Raw genomic sequence first — 21426 nt, forward strand, 5'->3', positions numbered from 1 at the left:
ACTTAAAAACACTGTTTTTCAACATCTGGAAATCAAATGAATAACTCACTACGCCCCCTACACATTTTAGAGAAAATTCATATTTTTTATGCAATGCAGCTTTCTTCCTCGGGCCATACTAAACCACCAGACGGGCCGGATCTGGCCCGCGGGCCATATGTTTGACACCGCTGTTCTAGAGTGACCATTTACCCAGCAAACTGTCGGTTGATGTTGCGGCGTTGTTTGATTAAATTTAACGTCTTACTACACGACCTAATTATGGAGAGAAAACGAACATCATTACTTTTGAGTCGAATCGTGAAGCTAATGTTAACTAGTAACATACAGAACACAGCCGGTGGGGAAGGGCAAACTTAACTTGTCGACGGTGTGTTAAACCTGGCATTAAACTAAGAGATTTGTTAGCGTTTTGGGATCAAATGATTATTGAAAAACATTCCGATCGCGTGATTAAAAATGTATTTAGGCCAGTAACTTGCTCTACTCCTAACATTCTTAGGACGCCAACTAGTAACATAAGGCACACAGCCGGTGGGGATGCCAACACTTAAATTGTCGACGGTGTGTTAAACCTGGCATTAAACTAAGAGATTTGTTGGCGTTTTGGGGATCAAATGATTGCTGAAACATCCCCCGATAGCGTGATCGAAAACGTATTTAGGCCAGTAACTTGCTCTACTCCTTACCTCGTTGGACGCTAACGCTAATGCTAACTAGTAATTTACGGCATACAGCCGGTGGGGATGCCCAAACTTAACTTGTCGACGGCGTGTTTAATCTGGCATTAAACTAAGAGATTTGTTAGCGTTTCTGGTTCAATGGATTGCTGAAAAATATCCCGATAGCGAGATAAAAACGTATTTAGGCCAGTAATTTGCTGTGCTCACTTACCTTGTGGCGTGCAAGTCGAACGCCGGCATAGGAATGCTACAGCGCATGTGCATTATTATTCCATCTACGTCAGCAATAGACGTAACCACGCCCATACTGAAGGCGGAAAAGACGGTGGCTTGCTTACCGTGCTCCACTAGGTGGTGTCCTCCAAATGCAAGGGCTATGTTTTGAAGATGACGTAGTATAGTCGTGAATTTTGTGGTCTTGAAGCTATAAAACAAGTATGTGTTAGTATACAAATTTGACCATATATTGAGTAACATTGTTACTTTATATTTTACATCAACTCACCTTTATTCCAGGCCATCATAATTCTGACTATACATGGTGATTTTTGCAAGAAAAATAGAAACATTTTATAATGTTCATGTCAGGCTGTACTTTTATTGTCTTTGTATTTTCAACTTTGTTCTGCCTTTTTTTTCAAGTTACAAAGGAAACACAAATATGGAGTTTCCAACAGTTCAATTACAATGTTTGTAAACATTCACATTAAAACCAGATAAGTCCCATTGGTCTTTCTGTCTCTTATATTATGAATGAATTAATTTAAAAAGGCCCAATTTATCTTGTTTTGAAAATGTAAAAGTTATGACAGCAACAAAAGGCTAACATTCAAACTGAGCTTTTTCCAAGATGTCTCTATTGAAGTATATTCAGGGTAGTAGTATACCAGAAGACCAACCAGGACGTTGGATATTTTGCGTAGCACCTATAATTTAAGCAAAACCAAGAAGCATTAACCTGTGTCATACACATTTGACATTGAGTTTGGCCAACCAATCTACATAAGCCAATCTAAATAAAGGTGAGTGAGGGCTTTGTGGCTGTGTCTATAGGGCAAAAATTTGGGCTGTCAAAAAGTGGCATGGACATATCACCCCAAAAAAAGCAGCTGTGGGGTCAGAGGGCATTTTTGTGGGGAAGCATGCTAAGAATATAGCCATTACAGGTCTGTCCTGAGGACAGAAATGTATCAAATGATGTCCATCTAGCAGTCTAGGTCCACTTGGAAGTGTTTCTATTTACAATCATTTCTTCCATCACCACTGTAACAATGGTCCGTCCTTCTCTCCCTGTATTGTACAGACTTTTACTTTTCCTTGGAGCATCATGTGTTTTCCCACATCCATCAGGACTCTAAACTTGCGGTAGCACAACACACAATCCCTTCTGTGTAATAACTTTATCAAGATTGGGGCCACACTGAAACTGGAGGAAATAGAAAACAACTGCGTGACGTGACAAGAAATTTGTCTTTTCAAAAGAACAATGCAGGGCAATGCTAGAAAAGAATTCAAAACCAGTCTGGTTTTAGTTATAATGTCAGGATTTGACAATAATAAATTAAAATGCAATTAAATATTTGTAGTATGCCTGGCGGATGAATTTTAAAGGGATGCTTGTTCTAGGAGCATTTTTGTTGCATTATTGCTACTTTGTAGTGTAGCTTTAATCTTTTCCTGCACTGGAACGTTTAGACAGTCCAATCCGATTGTATTTACCAGTTAAACTTTTGACTTTGTAACTCAAGTGGTCGCAATTTTCAGTTTTTAAAAAAAGGGCCGGGGCTGCCACCCACTGCTCATCGTCAATTATTTGGATTTACTTTAGGGTTGCTTTTTAAAAAGTTTGTCATAATAAATAAATAGTTTAAAGACTAACAATTCCTCATTTCTGTAACATAAGCAGTAAAAAAGTGAAAGTGAAAAGAATTGTGGCAGCCCCGGCAGAGAGCATTGTTATCAAAATTAGCGTGCGTCACCTTTCCCAGAATGAAAATCAAACTAGTGTCAAAATTCTGTCCAGTAGCAAGCAAATCAAATCAAAAGCCTTTTCTATCAAAAAAGGTGAACTCTCTCTTTAGCCGTCTCGCGGCAACACTTACTTCCCAAGCCTTAAAAATAAGGAAGGACTTCTCCGGCGAGCCCATAGGTGGCACCCACGAGCTCCAGTGTCTTGAAAACCCACCATGTCGTGTCTTCTCGCTTTCCTTTTTTTGCCCGAAGACCCGCTTCAGCCTAAAACGAGCCGACTTGACGTGGCCTGAAGAAACTAGGACGCTTACCTATCCGCTAGCTAGTCTAGCCGCAGATAGGCTGGCGTGGAGTAGTTGAACATGAGAAAATCCGGTTCGTAGAGGCGGTAGAGCCGGCGCCGCTGCTCCACGCTGACGTTGGCGAAGAACTGAGCCGTCATGGCGTCGGTGGTGCGGGTGGATTTGGCGTAGCTGGGGAAACGCGGCGAGTCGGCGGCGCCGGCTAAGCGTAGCACGTAGTCGGCGTCCTCTTCCAGGCTTTCGTATTTTCCTACCAGGTCGTAACGGATGTGGCAGGGGTGGCAGAGCTGGTAGACCGTCTGCCAATGCTCGTTGAGCGGGCCGTCGCGCCTCGTGGCCGGGTCGGCTAGGTATTCGGCGAATTCCTTGAAACTGACGTCGTCGCCGTTGGCCAGCGCCTCGGCAGTGGCGTTCTTGCGGTAGCGCCGTACGATGCGAGTGCCGAAGCGCTTGTGGAAGGACGAGTTGTACTTGAGGGTGAACTTGTTGCGGTAGGCCGACACCAGCCGCTCGAAGGGCTCTCGTACGAATAGGAACTTTAGGTAGGTTTTCAACCGTCGGTTGATCTCGCCGATGCTGTACTGGTTCAGGGTCTTCAGGTTGGAGGGTATGTGGGCTTGGTTGGAGGGGATTTCCATGGGGTCGCTAGAAAAAAATGAATGGAAACAGAGGCAGAAAAAGATGAAAATGAATCCATGCAAGGAAAAAGCTGGTTGAGCCTGGTACTCGGACATTTGGTAGAACGGACGTTTGGTCGCCAGGTCGGCTCACGGTCATATTATTATTATTGCTGTTGAAACCAATTTGTAAGTTTGTATTTGTAACTTTTGTACAGAATTTGTAAGTTTTACTGCTGTAATAAAAACATCTGTGAATTTGCTTTGTCTTTTTTTTGATATTTTTTTAAATTAAATATTTTTACTTATTGCCTTTTATTTTAATGTCAAAGTTCCGGGCTAAAAGTATACTAAGACTTTTATTTGTTTGATAAAAATGACCATATAAAATATAAAGTATGATAATATAGAGTTCATTGGACGTCTATTGCAGTCAATGGCAGCAGCCAATGTGTTAAATGAATGCTCTTATTGATAATTTTGGTAGAAAATTTGATGACAAACTCACTCTTTCTCTCTCCCATGATTATAATTACGAGAGCTGGTTTCAACAGTAAACTGTCATAATTTGACAGCGAGTGGACCGGGCGACCAAACGTCCATTCTACCAAACGTCAGGGGACCAGACGTCCGGTCACGGTCGAGTCGGTCACCTTCTTACCTATACTTTCCGTGACCCGTCAGCACCATCATGACCCGCTTCCAGTTGGTGCAGGCCACTTTTGGGACGTAGCAGTAGAGGAGCTCATGCTCCTCGTCCACCACCAGGTGTTTCAGATCGCCGGGCGTCAGGACCCTCCGCTTGCGGCTGGACTCGCTGCTCGCCCGACACGCCTCGGCCACCCGCTCTCGTCGACTTTGGTGGACCGCGGCCCGTCCGGCCGGCTCGGCCTGGTGGAAAGAATAAAAAAATTAATAGTGGTACCTTGACTAAAATTAGTTCAGTTTGATGGCAGTACCGTATTTTCACGACTATAAGGCGCAGCGCATTATAAGGCGCACTAAATCATGGCCTAAATCATTTTTTAAATTGAAATCTGAGGAATTCGAGCTAGCCAAATGGGGAAAAAATAGAAAATGTACGTTCCCCCCCCCCCCCTTAAGGCAAAAGGGAAAGCCCACCTGTTTCAGCAATTGTGACATCACAACCAGGTTAAACAATAATAGATCACAAAACAGAAAATCTATGGCTATAGCATGCTAGCGGACTGTAACAAAATCTGCCGTTTCAGCCGTGAGATGAAGACTAATTAGGATCGCATTACATTATTAATTCTGGTTCTGCGGCTTTACGGGGGCGGGGGTCTGCAATCGTGCCCAAAATATGCTCGTCCATCGTTTTGAAGTCAATTGCTGAAATATTTCACGGCACCTTTTTAAGAGGAAAAATCTCCCTGTGGCCTTTAACTGGGAATTCAAAGTGAAAAAGTCAGAGAAGGCACACAGATACACCCCTCTCCTGACCTCAAGTCCCCGGCCCCCCGGCTCCAGTTTACTCTAGCTTGAGCCAAAAAAAACCCACCCGTCCCTCCCTCTCTTGCGCACATATCAATGGGACCTCACATGAGCGAGGACGTGTGGAAAAAACCCAGCGTCGACCCGTGATGAAGAAGAAAAAAAATAGAAGCAAGACATCGCTGCGGTAGCATCACCTCGGGCCATTTGCCGGGCGGACACTCTGACACGTGTCGGGCGGCAAAGCTCCCCAAAAAAATGGGTGCGGGATTCTAGCGCAACGGGACCGGACGTTTGGTCCCCGGACATTTCGTTGAACGGACGTTTGGTCACCGGATTTGCTCGCTCTCAAAATTATAATAATGAGAGAGAACTGTCCGGAGACCAAACGACCGGGGACCAAACTGTCCGGGCACCACACGTCCGGGGACCAAACGTCCGGGCACCAAACGTCCGGGCACCAAACGTCCGGGGACCAAACGTCCGGGGACCAAACGTCCGGGGACCAAACGTCCGGGGACCAAACGTCCGGGGACCAAACGTCCGGGGACCAAACGTCCGGGGACCAAACGTCCGGGGACCAAACGTCCGGGGACCAAACGTCCGGGGAGCCTATCGCAAAACCGGGGGGGGGCAAAAAAAACGGCAGATGCCGACCTACCTGGGAGGGGTCGTAGAGTTCGCGTAGGGCGCTCCGGGTGCCTTTTCCGCAGCAGCTTTCTGCCACGAAGGGGTTCCGCCGCATGGCTGCAAAACAAGAACCGGAGACACGGACGGGGTAAGGGACCGGGGTAAAGCCAGAGTGGACTCGTCAGCAAAAAGAGTCGACCACAGGCGGCCTTACTTGTCGCGGAAAGACTTTAGCGGGGGACGCAAAAGGAAGGAAAATCATACGCTAATGACAATCCTCATGTTCATGAATCAGGCCAGACCAGATACCCGCAGATTAATGTATTTTCACGACTATGAGGCGCACAAATTTATATAAAACTGTCAATGGCAGCCAATGAGTTAAAGCAAGAATTTCAGATTTTACCATTAAGATATCATATTTACATTTTTTTAATAAATTGATTAAAATAACTGGATTCAAAAACCTGAATAATCAGTTTTTTTATAGATCTAAAACAATGTTTATTTTACCGTTTTTAAATATTTTTTTTTGATTTTACAAAATGATTTTTGAACTAAAAACACATTAAAAAATGACAATTATTGATTTAAAAGGGGGAAAATCAGGAAATTTCATATACATCTATACTCTTCATTTGAATTTCATCCTAAAACAGAAAGTCATCATTTACTTTCCCGGACCACACAAAATGATGCGCCGTGCCAGATTTGGCCCCCGAGCCTCCACTTTGACACTTGTGAGTTAACATGAAACTTTTTTGGTTTGCGGGAAAATGACGGAAAAGTCAACCAGCTTCAGCCCAACTCAATTACAGGCTTGAAATGAATACCAGTGCCGCGTTTATGACTCCGTTTTATGATGATCGCCCTCTACATATGTTGGACAAATATCGTTAGCGTCCACCCCGGCCATAAATAATGCCCACAAATCAGAATGAAGCAGACGGGGTGTCGAAAAGCAATTAAAAGGAAGCGGGGGGCGCATCTGCCACGTCACGCTCCCTCCCGCCTTTGGTATATTTGCGCTCTCCACACGGCCGCTGGTGCGTTTGAGTGGTAAATTTACAAATCTGTTGACGGCAAACATGCAAATCCGTGTCGCTATTGGCGCTCGTGCTTTGCCCGTGAAATTCCACTTTTGGCTTTGTTGCGAGGCTGCCTGGGAAATGGGAAGAATAGAAGACGGGAGGGTGAGGAGAATTGAGCGTGCGGACGTCTTAAAAATGCCACGCTGGCACGCCGAATTGACGATTAACCGGCGTAAAGACCGACAGTGCGACGAGAATTCCTGTCAATAGGGGTCACGTGGCGGGCGCTTATCTGTTGACGACAAAAGAATTCAAGATAAGGCTGACGACGCTATATTTTTTTAAAAAGTATAGAAGGAAAAGCTTGGAAATCTGTGATTATCGCCTATGGAAAAAATGTCATTGTCACTAAACTAATTCCTAAATTGAGATATAATATTTAGATTTTTTTTTTAATAAATGGATTAAAAAAACTGGATTAAAAGCCCTGAATATTACGTTTTTTTATAGAACTAAAACAACGTTTATTTTAGATTTTTTAAATATATTTTTAGATTTTTTTTAATATATTTTTAGATTTTACAAAGTGATTTTTGAACTAAAAACACAGGAAAAAATGATAAAAAATTACAATTATTGATTTAAAAAGGTGGAAAATCATGAAATTTAATATACATCTATACTCTTCATTTTAATTTGATTCTAAAACAGAAAGTTGTCTCTCATGATTTACTTTTTCGGGCCACACAAAAAGATGCAGCGGGCCAGATATGGCCCCAGGGCCGCCACTTTGACACCGGTGTTCAGAATTTTTTTTTAGAGAAAAAAACAGAAGCACTACCATGGGAATGGAATCATATCTCTTTGGCTAAAATGGATAAAATGGTTGCTACTCCCTGTGGAAATAGTGGCTTGATTGTCGTAGACATCATAAAAATGAAATTCAGTTTCAATGGATTAAACAAGAGTGTGTCCACCGCAGGGGAAAAAAAAAATAAAAAACTCAGTCAAAAGTCGGCAATCAGGCACCACATCTGCCGCCATCTTTCCGAGGGGGATTACGGGAGTCTGGGGATTCATTTGGGACTAATCTCACCTACGTAGGGCGGAGCGCCACTTCAAGGCAGAGGATGATTGGGATTAAAGAGTGGCACGCCACGCCACGCCACTTGGAGCGCCAATAAAGAAGAACGCTCATGGCGATAAACGTGGAGGGCCCATGGATATTATTCCACCAGTTTTGTTATAGTATATCTAAAAATATATATATTTTAGGGTTTTTTTTTGTATATTTTTAGACTTTACAAAAAGATTTTTGAACTAAAAACACCAAAAAATTGATTAAAATTTAAATATTTTTTTATGAATCTAAAACAATATTTATTTGAGTTGTTTTTCCTTAGTAAAGGAAAATATTTTAATCATTATGTTCTGTATTACTGTGGAAAACTGAAATTATTTTGATATATTTTTAGATTTTATGACATGATTTTTGAACAAAAAACAAAAAATAATTTAAAAAATGACAATTATTGATTTAAAGGGGGGAAAATCAGGAAATTTGCTATACATCTATACTTTTCATTTGAAATTGACCCTAAAACAGAAAGTCAGCACTCATGATTAACTTTCCCGGGCCACAAAAAAATGATGCGGCGGGCCAGGATTGGCCCCCGGGCCGCAACTTTGACACCCGTGATCTACATCCTGGTAAAAATGAGCACCACCTGCGCATTAGCGGCGGCGGAATACGACGGTGAGTGAGTAAACGCATCGCACATCTGTTCTTCTCATTTACATTTTTTTTTCCTTTTTTGAAAAAAAAAAAAAAAACACTGTCTGGTCTCGAAAGTGACGTCACGACTCCAAAAGACTTAGCTGCCCACTCGTTTGCCTGACTCACTGAAATCGCGGCCTGCAGATGTTTTGGAAAAGGCGCGAGCGCGCGCTGGACCAGGCGACGGGCGCGCAATTATTGGATTTGGACGGGGAAAATTGCTTTTTTTGAGAAGCGGTCAAAGCCGGTCGAGCGTGGAAAGAGGGTGACGGAGCAGACGAAACAAAAAAATGAGACTAGACGTAGCGGGGGGTCGCGGGAAAGAAGAAGTGAGCCACCGTAGGAGTCACTCAGGCGTTTTGAGTCATGGCAAAAGTGTGGAACACATGATTCTGTTCAAAGAGGGAAAAAAAGCATTTGTAATTCTCCCCGGTGCTCTGCGTCGCCACTCGGGGGGGCTTCATGAATAAAACATCTAAAGCCCAATTGATATAAATTAAAATTAAATAAAAGGCTTGGAGTTGCAAGGGAGAATGTGACTGACTAATTCATGAGTTGGAACACCACAGATTCCTTTAAGGAAGGTTTTTTCTTAGATGGAGGTGGACGCCAACAGGCTAAAAAAAAGGCATTTTTGTCCCAGCTAATTCTCCCAAAAAGTCAACATCGTATTATATACATCTATACTCTTCATTTACATTTGATCCTAAAACAGAAAGCCAGCACTCATCATTTACTTTCCCGGGCCACACAAAATGATGCGGAGGGGCCATATTTGGCCCCCGAGCCGCCACTTTGACACACATGGGTTAGGGTATAAATTGACTATCTCAGCCCCAAAAATGGTCAAAACATAAAGTTCCTTTACAGTTGAAATATAAGTGTGCGTTCAAATCGATATTGCTTTGCATGGTCATGAAAAACTAGAATTTTTTCTTGAAAATAAATAAATAAAACGGCTTAATTAGCTGTTAAAAACGCAGCACTCGGCATCTTATTTGGCCAACTCACAGAAAATGGTTTACGTGCAAGAGTGGGCAGCCATTACCTGAAATTGCTTTTTACGGCGCCCCCCCCGCCGAGACGCCGCGTTTTGTAAGAGTGGCGATGGATGGAGGGAGGGAGTCAGCATGTTCAATTTCCCTTGCAAAGCGTAAAAACGTGGTTGGGCCTCGACACGAGGCCTTTGAGCACCTCAGCCTTACGGAAGAGAGAACCTTTGGACATGAAGAGCCAGCGGAAAGGACGAGTCAGCAGAAAAGGGCGGGGTGTAAAATATCGGACGGCGTTCTGACAAAGGCAGAGAGTGTTGTGCGAGAGGAGCCGTCTTTCAGACGCTCTCTCACACTTGGAAAGCCACCTGACGACTGGAGATACTTTCATCATATTTGCATGGATTGCATGTGTCAAAGTGGTGGCTTGGGGGCCATATCTGGCCCACCGCATCATTTTGTGTGGCCCGGGAAAGTCAATCATGAGTGCTGACTTTCTGTTTTAGGATTAAATTAAAATGAAGAGTATAGATTTATAATAAATTTCCAGATTTTACCCCTTGTAAATCAATAATTGTCATTTTTAATCCATTTTTGTGTGTTTTTAGTTCTAAAACAATGTTTATTTTAGCTTTTTGTCCATATATTTTTTGATTTTACAAAATGATTGTTATAAATGGATTAAAAGCCCTAAATATTCATTTTTTTATTAATCTAAAGCAATATTTATTTGAGTTTTTTTTTTCCTTAGTAGAGGAAAATATTTTAATCATTATGTTCCATATTACTGTGAAAAACTGAAATTATTTGTATACATTTTTAGATTTTATGAAATGATTTTTGAACTAAAAACAGAAAAAATGAATTAAAAAATTCCAATTATGGATTTAAAAGGGGGAAAATCAGGAAATATAATATACATCTATAATCTAAATTTTAATTTGATCTTAAAACAGAAAGTCAGCACTCATGATTGACTTTCCCGGGCCACACAAAATGATGCAGCGGGCCAAATTTGGCCCCCAAGCCGCCACTTTGACACACATTGCCTCTGACATCTAAGAATAAAATTTGGATCTTGCATTAAAAAGTAAAAAAATGTGACTTGTGCTTGCCACCACTCGCAATAATAAACGTGTTCGGACTAGCCCGATGCAACATCGAGAAAGAAGGAATGGAGTTAAAGATGGCCGTGGGGACTAAATTTAGAAGAGGGGAGTGGAGGAAGAAAAAGTCAAAGAGCTTTGCAAAGCAGAAATAAAAGAGCCAGTGAATGGGGAAGAGATCGATTTAGATCAAACGCAAAAGCACTTGAGGATTTTCTTTTCCTTTTTTTCTCAGTCAAATGGACTTCTGCTAGCGTCCATCTTTTTTTCAACGACAAGACAACTCTTTGGCGGTCACTCTCGCTAAGGTCAACTGTACGCCATTGATTTTCCAGTCTTTGAACGCCCTTAAAAAGGTCGAGCGACCCACGTTAGATTCTCAAGCGCCAGCTGCGCACGCGAGGGGAGTCCAAAAATCTGCCCAAGCCGCACCCGACTTGCTTAAAAAGAGTCAATCTGCCCATTTTATCAAAGGAAAGCTTTAGGATTTTGTCTTTAAAAGTCGCAGCTGGAGCGCTGGTGTGTAATTACGGTACAAGACGGACTTTGGCATGGAGAGCTGCCGCCATTTCCTGGAATTTTGCCGTTTACTTTTGAATCGTTTTAGCTAAAACGAGTTAAAATTTGAGTTAGATTTATTTCATAAGGAATAGCACATATTAATGAACATATTCATATCCATGTTAATGAACATATACCATATTTTCAGAACTATAAGGCAAACATAAGTCTTAAATTTACTACAAAATAGACAGGGCGCCGAAATAGCACTTGTTACTGACACTGCGGCTAAAAATACGATGCGCCGTATAGTCGTGAAAATACGTTATATGTAAGATTATAGTCGACCTTTAGTCCCTTGTGTAGGTTGAAGATAAACAATGACACATTATACATAAACACACACAAGTAGGACAGTTTTAGAAAGTATTGTGATCATAATTTTGTTGGTCTAAAAGCCAAGCTTTAAAATAATTAGCCAAGAGGTTCATAGAGTTGGAGTTCACATATGTTAATTGCTATGGAGTTCCAGGTATGTTTTAATTTAGCACTACACAGTCACCTCTAGAGCCAGCCCTTGTTGATGTCTTGGATTTTTATGGTACAAAATCTTCAAAATGGAGGAACTGCGCATAAACAAAGGCAAATGGTGTAAAATACAAAAGGAAATGTCACAATTTGGTAGGAAAAATGGCAAATAACAAGGCCTAACGTGAGCCACACTAGGGATGAAGATTGGAGGTGGAGCGAGCCATTTCTGTACTTTGAAAGAACGTTGTAATTACGCCGCCCTAAAAAAAGAATCACGCGTGGCGAGATGAGAGTCAAGCCGCGATGACGCAAAGCCCAATAGGCCAGTGCGTGAATATACATACATTCAACGGCGTATGGAAAATGACAGTGTGTGGTTTAGCCTTGTAAAATGACCACGTGGACTTAAGGAAAGTGGGTGGAAGGCTTGGAAATTTGACCAGTCAATTCCAGGTGGCTTCAAAATTCAACATGAATGAAATGGAATGAAAAGATCTCTTCAGAGATTCTTTTTACATTTTTTTGAATAGGCTCAAAAAGAATGATTGGACAACTGCAGGCGATTAAAAATAGTTATGTTATGCTAAGGTTTTACGTCTTTAAATAATTGATAGAAATGTATATCACTTTATTTAAATTAGACCTTTCTGCATGCATTCATACTCCCAATGTTATGTTATGCTAAGGCTTCACATCTTTAATTCATTATTTACATACATTTATATATATTTTTTTTAAATTAGATCTTTCTGCATGCATGCCTACTCCCATTAATTAACAACAGTGTAAATCCGTTATGTTATGCTAAGGCATAACGTCTTTATTCCTCCCGTTATAATGTTAACGCACGCCTTCATTATCCTTGGAATTCCTTAACATTTCCAACAATTCAAAAGGTTTCTTCAACACACCACAAGCAGGATTTATTTCAGCTACCACTCCAATTGGTGCACTTTCAAATTATAGTGTGTCTGTATTTTTTTTTTTCCACTTGCCTCTTAAAATAGACAGCGCTGGAAATTACAGGTCTTGAGCGTCCGAGGCTTGGCGTGTCGTGCAAACATTAAACCCACTTTTTAACTCTCTTTCTGCCGTTGTCCAATTCATTCAAAGCGTGAGATCTGGCCTAATGTTTCCCATGGCCTCGGCGCTAAACGATTTTTCCCGAAAGAGGCGAACGTCCCTGGAAAAAAAAAAAACTAGCGTGCACGGAGAAGACAGACGGGGCCCCGTCGGATGGCGAATGACGGATGGGGCGAAGCGCCGAGGCTGCCAAAAAAGACCAGATATCCGCTCGGAGACATTTCTGCATGAGGAACACGTCCTTTTTTTTTTGTGGCGTAGACATCACTTGTACAGGCGGGGAAAGGAAACTAACTTTATCTGCTCGCGCCGCTAGCGATTGTTTCCGTCACATTGGTCTGTCTGCGGTGAAGACGAAGGCACGAAGGCACGAAGGCATGGCCGCTTTGCATCACAAAGGCAAAACGTGTCAGTGGCAGGAAAGAGTGACAGGCCTCATTAATCGACGCCATTGGAGACGATGAATGACGGCAAAATGGCTAAACGTGGATATTCTACAATACTGGTGTCAAAGTGGCGGGCTGGGGGCCAAATCTGGCCCGCTGCATCATTTTGTGTGGCCCGGGAAAGTAAATCATGAGTGCTGACTTTCTGTTTTAGGATCAAATAAAAATGAAGAGTATAGATGTGTATTATATTTCCTGATTTTCCCCCTTTTAAATCAATAATTGTATTTTTTTTAATCATTTTTTCTGTTTTTAGTTCAAAAATCATTTTGTAAAATCTAAAAATATGAAAAATTCTGTTTAACAGGATAATATGGAACATAATGATTCAAAGAGAAATTCCTTTACTAAGAAAAATAAAGCTCAAATAAACAGTTTTAGATCTATAAAAATTGAATAGTTAACCTTCTGATCCAAATCTAAATATTACATCTAAAATGGCCTGTGTTTTAAGTTAAAAAATCCTTTTGTAAAATCTAAAAACAGTTAAAAAAAGCTAAAATAAACATTGTTTTAGATCTATAATAAAACGGATTATCCAATGCCTTTAATCCAGTTCATTTAATCCATTTATAAAAAAAGATCTAAATATTATACCTAAAAGGGTCCACGTGAAATCAAGTTGACGTTAAAGCGGCCCGCGAACCAACCCGAGTCTGACAACCTTGCTTCTGCAACACTGCAAAAGCATTAAAATGAGATAAATTCCTTTTTTTTTTATTCAAAGTCAAATGATCTGCCAGTGTAGAAAGTTCAAAAATGTGAATCTTTAAGGGCAACAGTGGGGAGCATCATTTTAGTAGACTTTGAATGTTGGGAGTTTCCAGGCTATGCTATGAATATCAAGTGTGTCATTGCCAAGTGCAAAAGGCAGCTCATTTATTTGATGAAATATAAATAGATCCTCTTTATTATGGCACTGTGTTAATATGGAGATGCTACTTGCTGAGTCAGTTTGTCTCTGGCCAGGCCCATTTGGAGGAGGACACGTCCAGCCCGGCTCCAACCGCGGCGGCGCTCAGAAAAAAAACGGTGGACAAATGGACATGCACAGTAGTGGCGAGGGACAAAGACGACATGACTAGATCAAGGGTGTCAGACTCGGGTTGGTTCGCGGGCCGCTTTAACGTCAACTTGATTTCACGTGGACCATTTTAGATATAATATTTAGATTTTTTTTTATAAATGGATTAAAAGAGCTGGATTAAAATCCCTGAATATTCAGTTTTTATAGATCTAGAACAATGTTTATTTTAGCTTTTTTTGAAATATTTTGAGATTTTACAAAATGATTTTTGAACTAAAAACTGAAAAAAATGATTCAAAAATGACAATTATTGATTTAAAAGGGGGAAAATCAGGAAATTTAATATACATTATACTCTTCTTTTGAATTTGATCCTAAAACAGAAAGCCGGCACTCATGATTAACTTTCCCGGGCCACAAAAAATGATGCAGCGGTCCAGATTTGGCCCCCGAGCCGCCACTTTGACACCTGTAATATCACTTGGTCTACATAAAAAAGGTCTGTGTTTTGCCTAAAAGAGCCGTCCAGCTTTTTCCCCCCTCTGTGTGCAGAAACACACAAATGCAACATTTATCAGACTTCAAGGCAAAGCAGTCACAAGCGGGTGCGAGCAGAGAGAGCTAGGTAAGCGCAAAAAAAAAAAAAAAAAAAGCCACCGCCAAGGACTTAACGGCAGGGCGTGAAAAAAAAAAACCTGCCCGCCTGAAACGAAACAAAAAAACGGTTGGACGCGGTTCCGAACATTGACAAGTCCACGTTTTCCCATCATCATCTTTTAGCTTTTTCTTCTACGATGCCGACAAAAGCGAAAATTCAACTAAACAAACAACACACAAGTCCAAGTCAAATGCGCTAAGATCTTTTCTATCTTGGGGGAAATTATTATTGGTCGACTTAATGGGCATTTTTAGGACGTGTTGGCGAGAATTGCTGACTCGCCAAGTCACCATCATTAAAGTCGGTCGTTGGAGACCACCCGCTATCTTCTCCTAGTAGCAAATGGCTATTAAACTGTACATAATAATTAGAATAACTGAGTACTATTTCAGAGTGTAAATCAAGGGTGTTAACGTCAACTTGATTTCACGTGGGCCGGACCATTTTAGATATAATATTTAGATTTGTTTTTTAAATAAATGGATTAAAAGAACTGGATAAAAAACCCAGAATATGCTGTTGTTTTAAGATCTAAAACAATGTTTATTTGAGCTTTTTAAATATATTTTAACCATTTTATAAAATGATTTTTGAACTAAAAACTGAAAAAAATGATTAAAAAATGACAATTATTGATTTAAAAGGGGGAAATTAAGGAAATATAATAAACAACTATATCTATAATCTTAATTTGATCCTAAAACAAAGTCACTCATTGTTTACTTTCCTGGGCCGCACAAAATGATGCGGCGGGCCAGATTTGGCCCCCGGGCCGCCACTTTGACACCCTTGGTGTAAATGATAAGTGGTACAGAAATTTAACATCTGCACCTGCATATTTAACAGTATTTTTTCAGTTCAGGCATTTGTGTTTTTTTAATGTCCGACAGTGGTGGTTTTTCGTTTTTGGTTTTCTGTTTTTTTTCCCATATATAAGGCGCACTGGATTATAAGGCGCAATGTTTTGGAGAAAATTTAAGACTTTTAAGTGCGCCTTATAGTCGTGAAAATACGGTAAATGCTCCAGAACGGGCCGAAAAGAAACACTAAACACGCCATTGGAGTTTCCAGAGGGGCAATTTGTCATTTTTTTTTTTCAAAATGGCATTTTTCTCGCTTAAAAAACGGTGACTTACGAGCTAATTTAATAACAGGAGACGAGCGTGAAAACCCCCTTTGACGATGGGCGGAGCGCGCCTGATGCGCGTTTGCCGGAGCTTTGATAATCTGCGGGGATTAGTCACGAACGGAGATGCTCGGGGAAAAAAGTCGCGGCTTGGCCCGACGTAGGGATTTAGTGGCGCAGCTGGCCGGGAAAAAAGCGGAGATGGCGCAAACGGGACGTCCGGGATGAGACGTGCTTTGAATATAAAGTACCATTTCAACACAGAGAAAAAACAGAAATGGAAAACAAGTGGTCGTATTTCAAATTTAAGGGGTAATTGCCACATGCGGCTCTAGAGCCACAGGTCGTCCGTCTATGTCAGGGGTGTCAGACTGAATAGTAAAGGTGGCATCTACATACTTAAAAGTAGTATCCCTGTTTGTGTTACATGAAATTCTTTCATAATCGAATAAAATGGCAAGATTGGTCGCAGGGACATCGGTTGAATTCCAATCAGGTCACGCTTTGTTTGGTTTTTGACGATTTTGTATGCTCACGTGTGTTGAGGTTACGGGGCCTATTCCGTTTGGCGCCGCCACGCCATATGCGTGCTCGCATTTAACATCATCGTCATGGGAAAGAAGGAAAGCTTCCATCCGTGGAATTTCTACGCAAAACTTGAAATTCCTCACCCGCCGTCGCCACATCGTCAGTTGTCGTTGACGCCCAGTCGGGAATGTCAACTGCCGTCACGGAAACGTAAAATGCATTGTTTGGCTCTCGGCATCTTTGACTTAGACCACAAGTGTCAAAGTGGTGGCCCGGGGGCCAAATTTGGCCCGCCGCATCATTTTGTGGGGCCCGGGAAAGTAAATGATGAGTGCTGACTTTCTGTTTTAGGATCAAATTATATAATTATATATATAATTATATAGCTATGTATTAAATTTCCTGATTTTCCCCCTATTAAATGAATAATTGTCATTTTTAAAATCATTTTTTCTGTGTTTTTAGTTCAAAAATCACTTTGTAAAATCTAAAAATATATAAAAAACTAAAATAAACATTGTTTTAGCTCCATAAAAAACGGAATATTCAGGGATTTTAATACAGTTCATTTAATCCATTTATTAAAAAAAAAATCTAAATATTATATCTAAAATGGTCCGGCCCACCTGAAATCAAGTTGACGTTAAAGCGGCCCGCAAACCAACCCGAATCTGACACCCTTGATATACATGCTCATTAACATGAATAGGAGCATGTTGATTAATATGCATTGCCCATTATTAAATTTTTTAAAAATGGCACTCAATTTGCATCATGCAAATGAAGATCTTGTCAGGCGGCATGACTCACAGGCCGCTAGGCATCTGCGTAAATGATTATTTTTCCGCCTCCCCCAAAGAGAATCAGATACACCACCTGCCTGGAAATGAAAGTCAAATAATGCCACCACCCCCAAACGCTAGCATTTCACGGACACCGCAATCCGGTCCTCGCTTCGGATGCCGTATGATTAACTCCAGTTAAAATGACATCGTTTGACCTCCCGCGCGAGGCGCTACAATTACTGCCACCACATGATGACAACTCAAGGCACTGTTTAGGGTTGCTGGCGACCAATGGAGGAGAACCGGTGTCCAAACGGAAATGACATCAACCGGAGACGACGGTACGAGAGGTCTCCGCCCCCGGGCAAGTCTTGGCAGAGTACTACCGTATTTTCAAGACTATAAGGCGCACATAAAAGTCTTACATTTTCTACAAAATAGACAGGGCGCCTTACAATACAGTGCGCTTTGTATATGGACCAATACTACAATTGTTATCACGATAAAATAAATCAGTCGATAGGGTACACTATCTGTCACACACTGTTGCATTTTTTAAAACGTGTTTTTAGCATGTATCTTTAAGCTGGTATATGTTTTGCCATGCCTGACTGCGTCTTTAAAAACGATGCGTATTTGTGTGTGTGTAAAATACAGAAATCGCACTTGTTACTGACACTGCGCCTTTAAATGTGATGCGCCATATAGTCGAGAAAATATGCTACTTAACTATCAGGCATGAATACAAAAATAGAATGCCTTGTTTAATAATCAAATATCCTCATTCAAAGCCTAAAACTCAACGACCGCTCGGATGTAGTACACGGGGAAGAATCATAAAATAAAAGTTTCCAGCCAGCTCCCTTAACGCTAGTGACAAACATGAGTAATTTCTTTTGGCAGAGGTAGAGCGGATAAAACAAAATTCAATCAAGCTGATATAGAACCAAGGCAAAACAAGTGTTAGCTTAAAGCACTTTTCATATGGATGCGATCCAACGGCACCACGCACCTCGCAGATTAAAACACCCGCTAAAGTGGAACGCAGGAAATGATATTTATAGTCGGAGAATGTGATTGGACAATAGGGCCGGTGGTTTGGACCACAAGGTCGTCTGAAAACACCAAGCAAATAAAACGCTTGAGCTAGAATAGACGGCGCAAACTATGCTAACCACTTTTGTACCCAAGTTTTTTTAAGCCATTTCTATTTTGAACAAAAATGCTGCAGAAATATGTAGACAGACAATGACAATTTTCTCAAGCCTACATTCTAGATATATCATGTCCACACAAGATCAATTCTAAGTAAAAAAACAAAGTATGTCATGATTAAGAGCTTTTTTATCAACTGTATACAACATTACAGAGTAATTACATTTGACCAAAAGCAAAGACGTAATTTTTGGACATTTTGTTGCCAAAACAAACAAAAATGGCCATATCTAAAAAAAATGACAAACTATATTAATCCGTTTTGATAGGATCATTGCATATCCAATCTACTGATTCAGTATTAGTATTATTATTTTACATCCCCAGTGGCAAGAAGGTCCACATTTTACTACAAAATTTAGAAAATACTATATTTATTAACATGGAATTTAATTTTTCTTAGAATACACTTTATATCTTTTAAAGAGAAAGACGAGACATGGTTTATATACCCATGTAACTAGTTTGGAATGAATTGGTGCTACTATTTCCATTCAGTTTAAGCTTAAAAGATGAGATGAGTTTTTGTCTTGAGTAACGAGTACCGGCAAGTTTGTCGTAAGTCAAGGCTATATACTGTATTTCCACGCGTCCAATTGGAGTAGCATCTGTTTTTTTCTCCGCGTGGACATGGCCGGCGCATTCATGCATGCTTTCTTTCTTTCTTTCTTTCCACGCGCGCGTCTGGGGGGGATCACGCGCGCCCCCTTTTTTTTTTACATCTCCTCCCTCACAAAGCCACGCTTCGACCGGCATTTGTTCTAATAAAAAAAACGGATCGATGCGGACTCGGATCGATTGCAAGATTAAGATTCGGGAAGAGAGGCGCCTGCTCTGGTATCGATTCGGATGCACACGCGAGCGCGTGTAAATAAATAAATAGGACAAGACTAGACGAGACGCGACAGACGAGACGAGAAGATCAGATCCTACCTGGTTGGAACATACTTTGGAAATAAAAGATGACCAGAATAAAGGATCCCAAACAAGTGGCGAGTACCATTCGGCATATCCTGCTCATCCTCATGAGTTCGCTTAAAGTCTGTTTCATGGCCGGGGAACGGCGAGAAAAAAAAATTAAAAAATAAATTAAAAAAAGGAGACGGGGGTGGTTCCGAACGCTCCGTCCGAACGACCGTCCGACCGACCGACCGACCGACCTTTCTGCCGGGGATCTGCTGGTACTGATGGGGAGTCGGGAGGACCGGCCGCCGGTCATTCGGCTCACTCAACGCATCCTACAGCGGGTGGACTGTACCATTATAGGGTTGCGCGCGGGGGGGATTTTTTTCGCCATTCTCCTCCAGCATGTTGGACTCCTACCATATAAAAAAAACACCCTCGGCTAACGTGACTTCTACCAAAAATACGCAGCAATAGCGCAACCAAGTGGTGACATGGCAACTGATTAATGCTATCTTCACACCCCATCAGCAATAGCATTCCCAAGCCAGAAAAAGAAAAACACAGGAAATGTGCTGAAATTGCTTATATACAGAAGGCAGTCTCGCCATGGGAAATGCCACTAAGGTGGTCCGCAGATTTCATCGCCCCCCCCCCTATTGATAAACACTGAAGCGCAGGCACGGGATTGATGGCGGAATTCAAAAGAGGCCCTTGTGCGCCCACCCACGGCACACCCCCCATCCTTAAAAAATGCATCTGGCAAACAACATTATGGCTCTCTTTACCTTTAAATTATTATCCCTCAACTCTATGACATGAGAAACTAATAGAAATTGGCAACGGGAGGATGAAAAGAGCCACATGCGGCTCTGGAGCCGCGTGTGGTGGGGCATTTTTCGCTCTCGGTAGCACTGAAAGAGTTAACATCGGATCACTAAGCATAGAATACTACCTGGAACACTTCAAGAAGCTGACGGTTGAAAGACAAGGTCACCTTAACGGCACACCGGGTGCCCCCGGTTACCATGGTAACAGTGCAGGATGGGCCAATCTCAGCATTTTCCTATACAGTTGGGTTCAATGAGGGGATAAAGAGGGCCTGTATTCAAATGCTCCCAATTCCACTTGGGTTGGAGAGCATTGGGAATTACTCGATTAAAGAAAAATGGCTTTTAATTCCATTTCCGACGAGGTCTTGACCTCCTTGACGCTCTGCCGGATTATCGTCAGGCAGGTGTCTTTGAGTGGCAGGCTTTTTCGCCCCAAAATATTTTGAATAATTCATCAACATGAATCCACCGCCCTGGAATTGACCTCAACTGGCGGGATTTTCCGTTTTAGGGTGAAATTAAAATGAAGAGTATAGATGTATATTAAATTTCCTGATTTTCCTCCCTTTTAAATTAATAATTGTAATTTTCAATGCATTTTTTTGTTTTTAGTTCAAAACTCATTTTGTAAAATCTAAAAATATATTTAAAAACATTAAAATAAACATTGTTTTAGATTTATAAAAAACCTGAATATTTACATTACAGCCACATGTGGCTCTTGAGCCATAGGTCCCCTACCCCTGCCTTACAGTATTGTTTAAAAGAGACTTACTTTTGGCTGTCTTGTCCAGAGCCTTTCGTCCAATGTCCTCCCGTGGCAAGTTACAAGGTGGTAGAAGGGACGTGGGGCTGTCAAAGAAGATGGAAAAGATCATTTGGCGTGCGGCAGAAAAAGGCCAAGGTGCTGTGCAGTAATGGATTGCCATGTTAAGATTTACGGTGAGCGTGTGGAGGAGAATTGGTTATCTGCTCCGTTAGTCTCAATCTGTTCAGGGTCAGCTGAGCTAACCGGTGGCGGCGTTGTGTGGAAATGACAGCCAGCTGTAAAATAGTTGGCGGGCACGGACATCTTTAACGCTACAACATTTTCAAATTTCCACATGACACCTACTTGGTTTTTTGGAGTCATCCAACATGGCGTCGTTCAATATTTTTGTAGTGCTATGGAGGAAAACAAAACAAAGTTTATTTACTATACTGACATCTAAATCTTGTGATTTCTT

General features: G+C 41.4%; 1 protein-coding gene across 2 annotated transcripts; it reads right to left on the minus strand.

The window, feature by feature from the left end:
- Positions 1–1257: 1257 nt before the first annotated feature.
- On the minus strand, positions 1258–19697 carry chst11 (carbohydrate (chondroitin 4) sulfotransferase 11). 2 transcript variants are annotated; one of them, XM_077709636.1, is made up of 4 exons: positions 19413–19697; positions 5690–5775; positions 4235–4464; positions 1258–3601 (listed from the first exon to the last, which is right to left on the minus strand). In XM_077709636.1, the coding sequence occupies exons 1-4, from the start codon at positions 19681–19683 to the stop codon at positions 2977–2979; spliced, it is 1212 nt and encodes a 403-aa protein (XP_077565762.1). In that variant the 5' UTR covers positions 19684–19697; the 3' UTR covers positions 1258–2976. The 2 variants fall into 2 exon arrangements, with proteins under 2 accessions (XP_077565762.1, XP_077565761.1); XM_077709635.1 differs by having other exon boundaries at positions 19398–19697.
- Between the last annotated feature and the right edge of the window lie 1729 nt (positions 19698–21426).

This window comes from Stigmatopora nigra, chromosome 23, assembly GCF_051989575.1.
Source record: "Stigmatopora nigra isolate UIUO_SnigA chromosome 23, RoL_Snig_1.1, whole genome shotgun sequence".
Lineage (NCBI taxonomy): Eukaryota > Metazoa > Chordata > Actinopteri > Syngnathiformes > Syngnathidae > Stigmatopora > Stigmatopora nigra.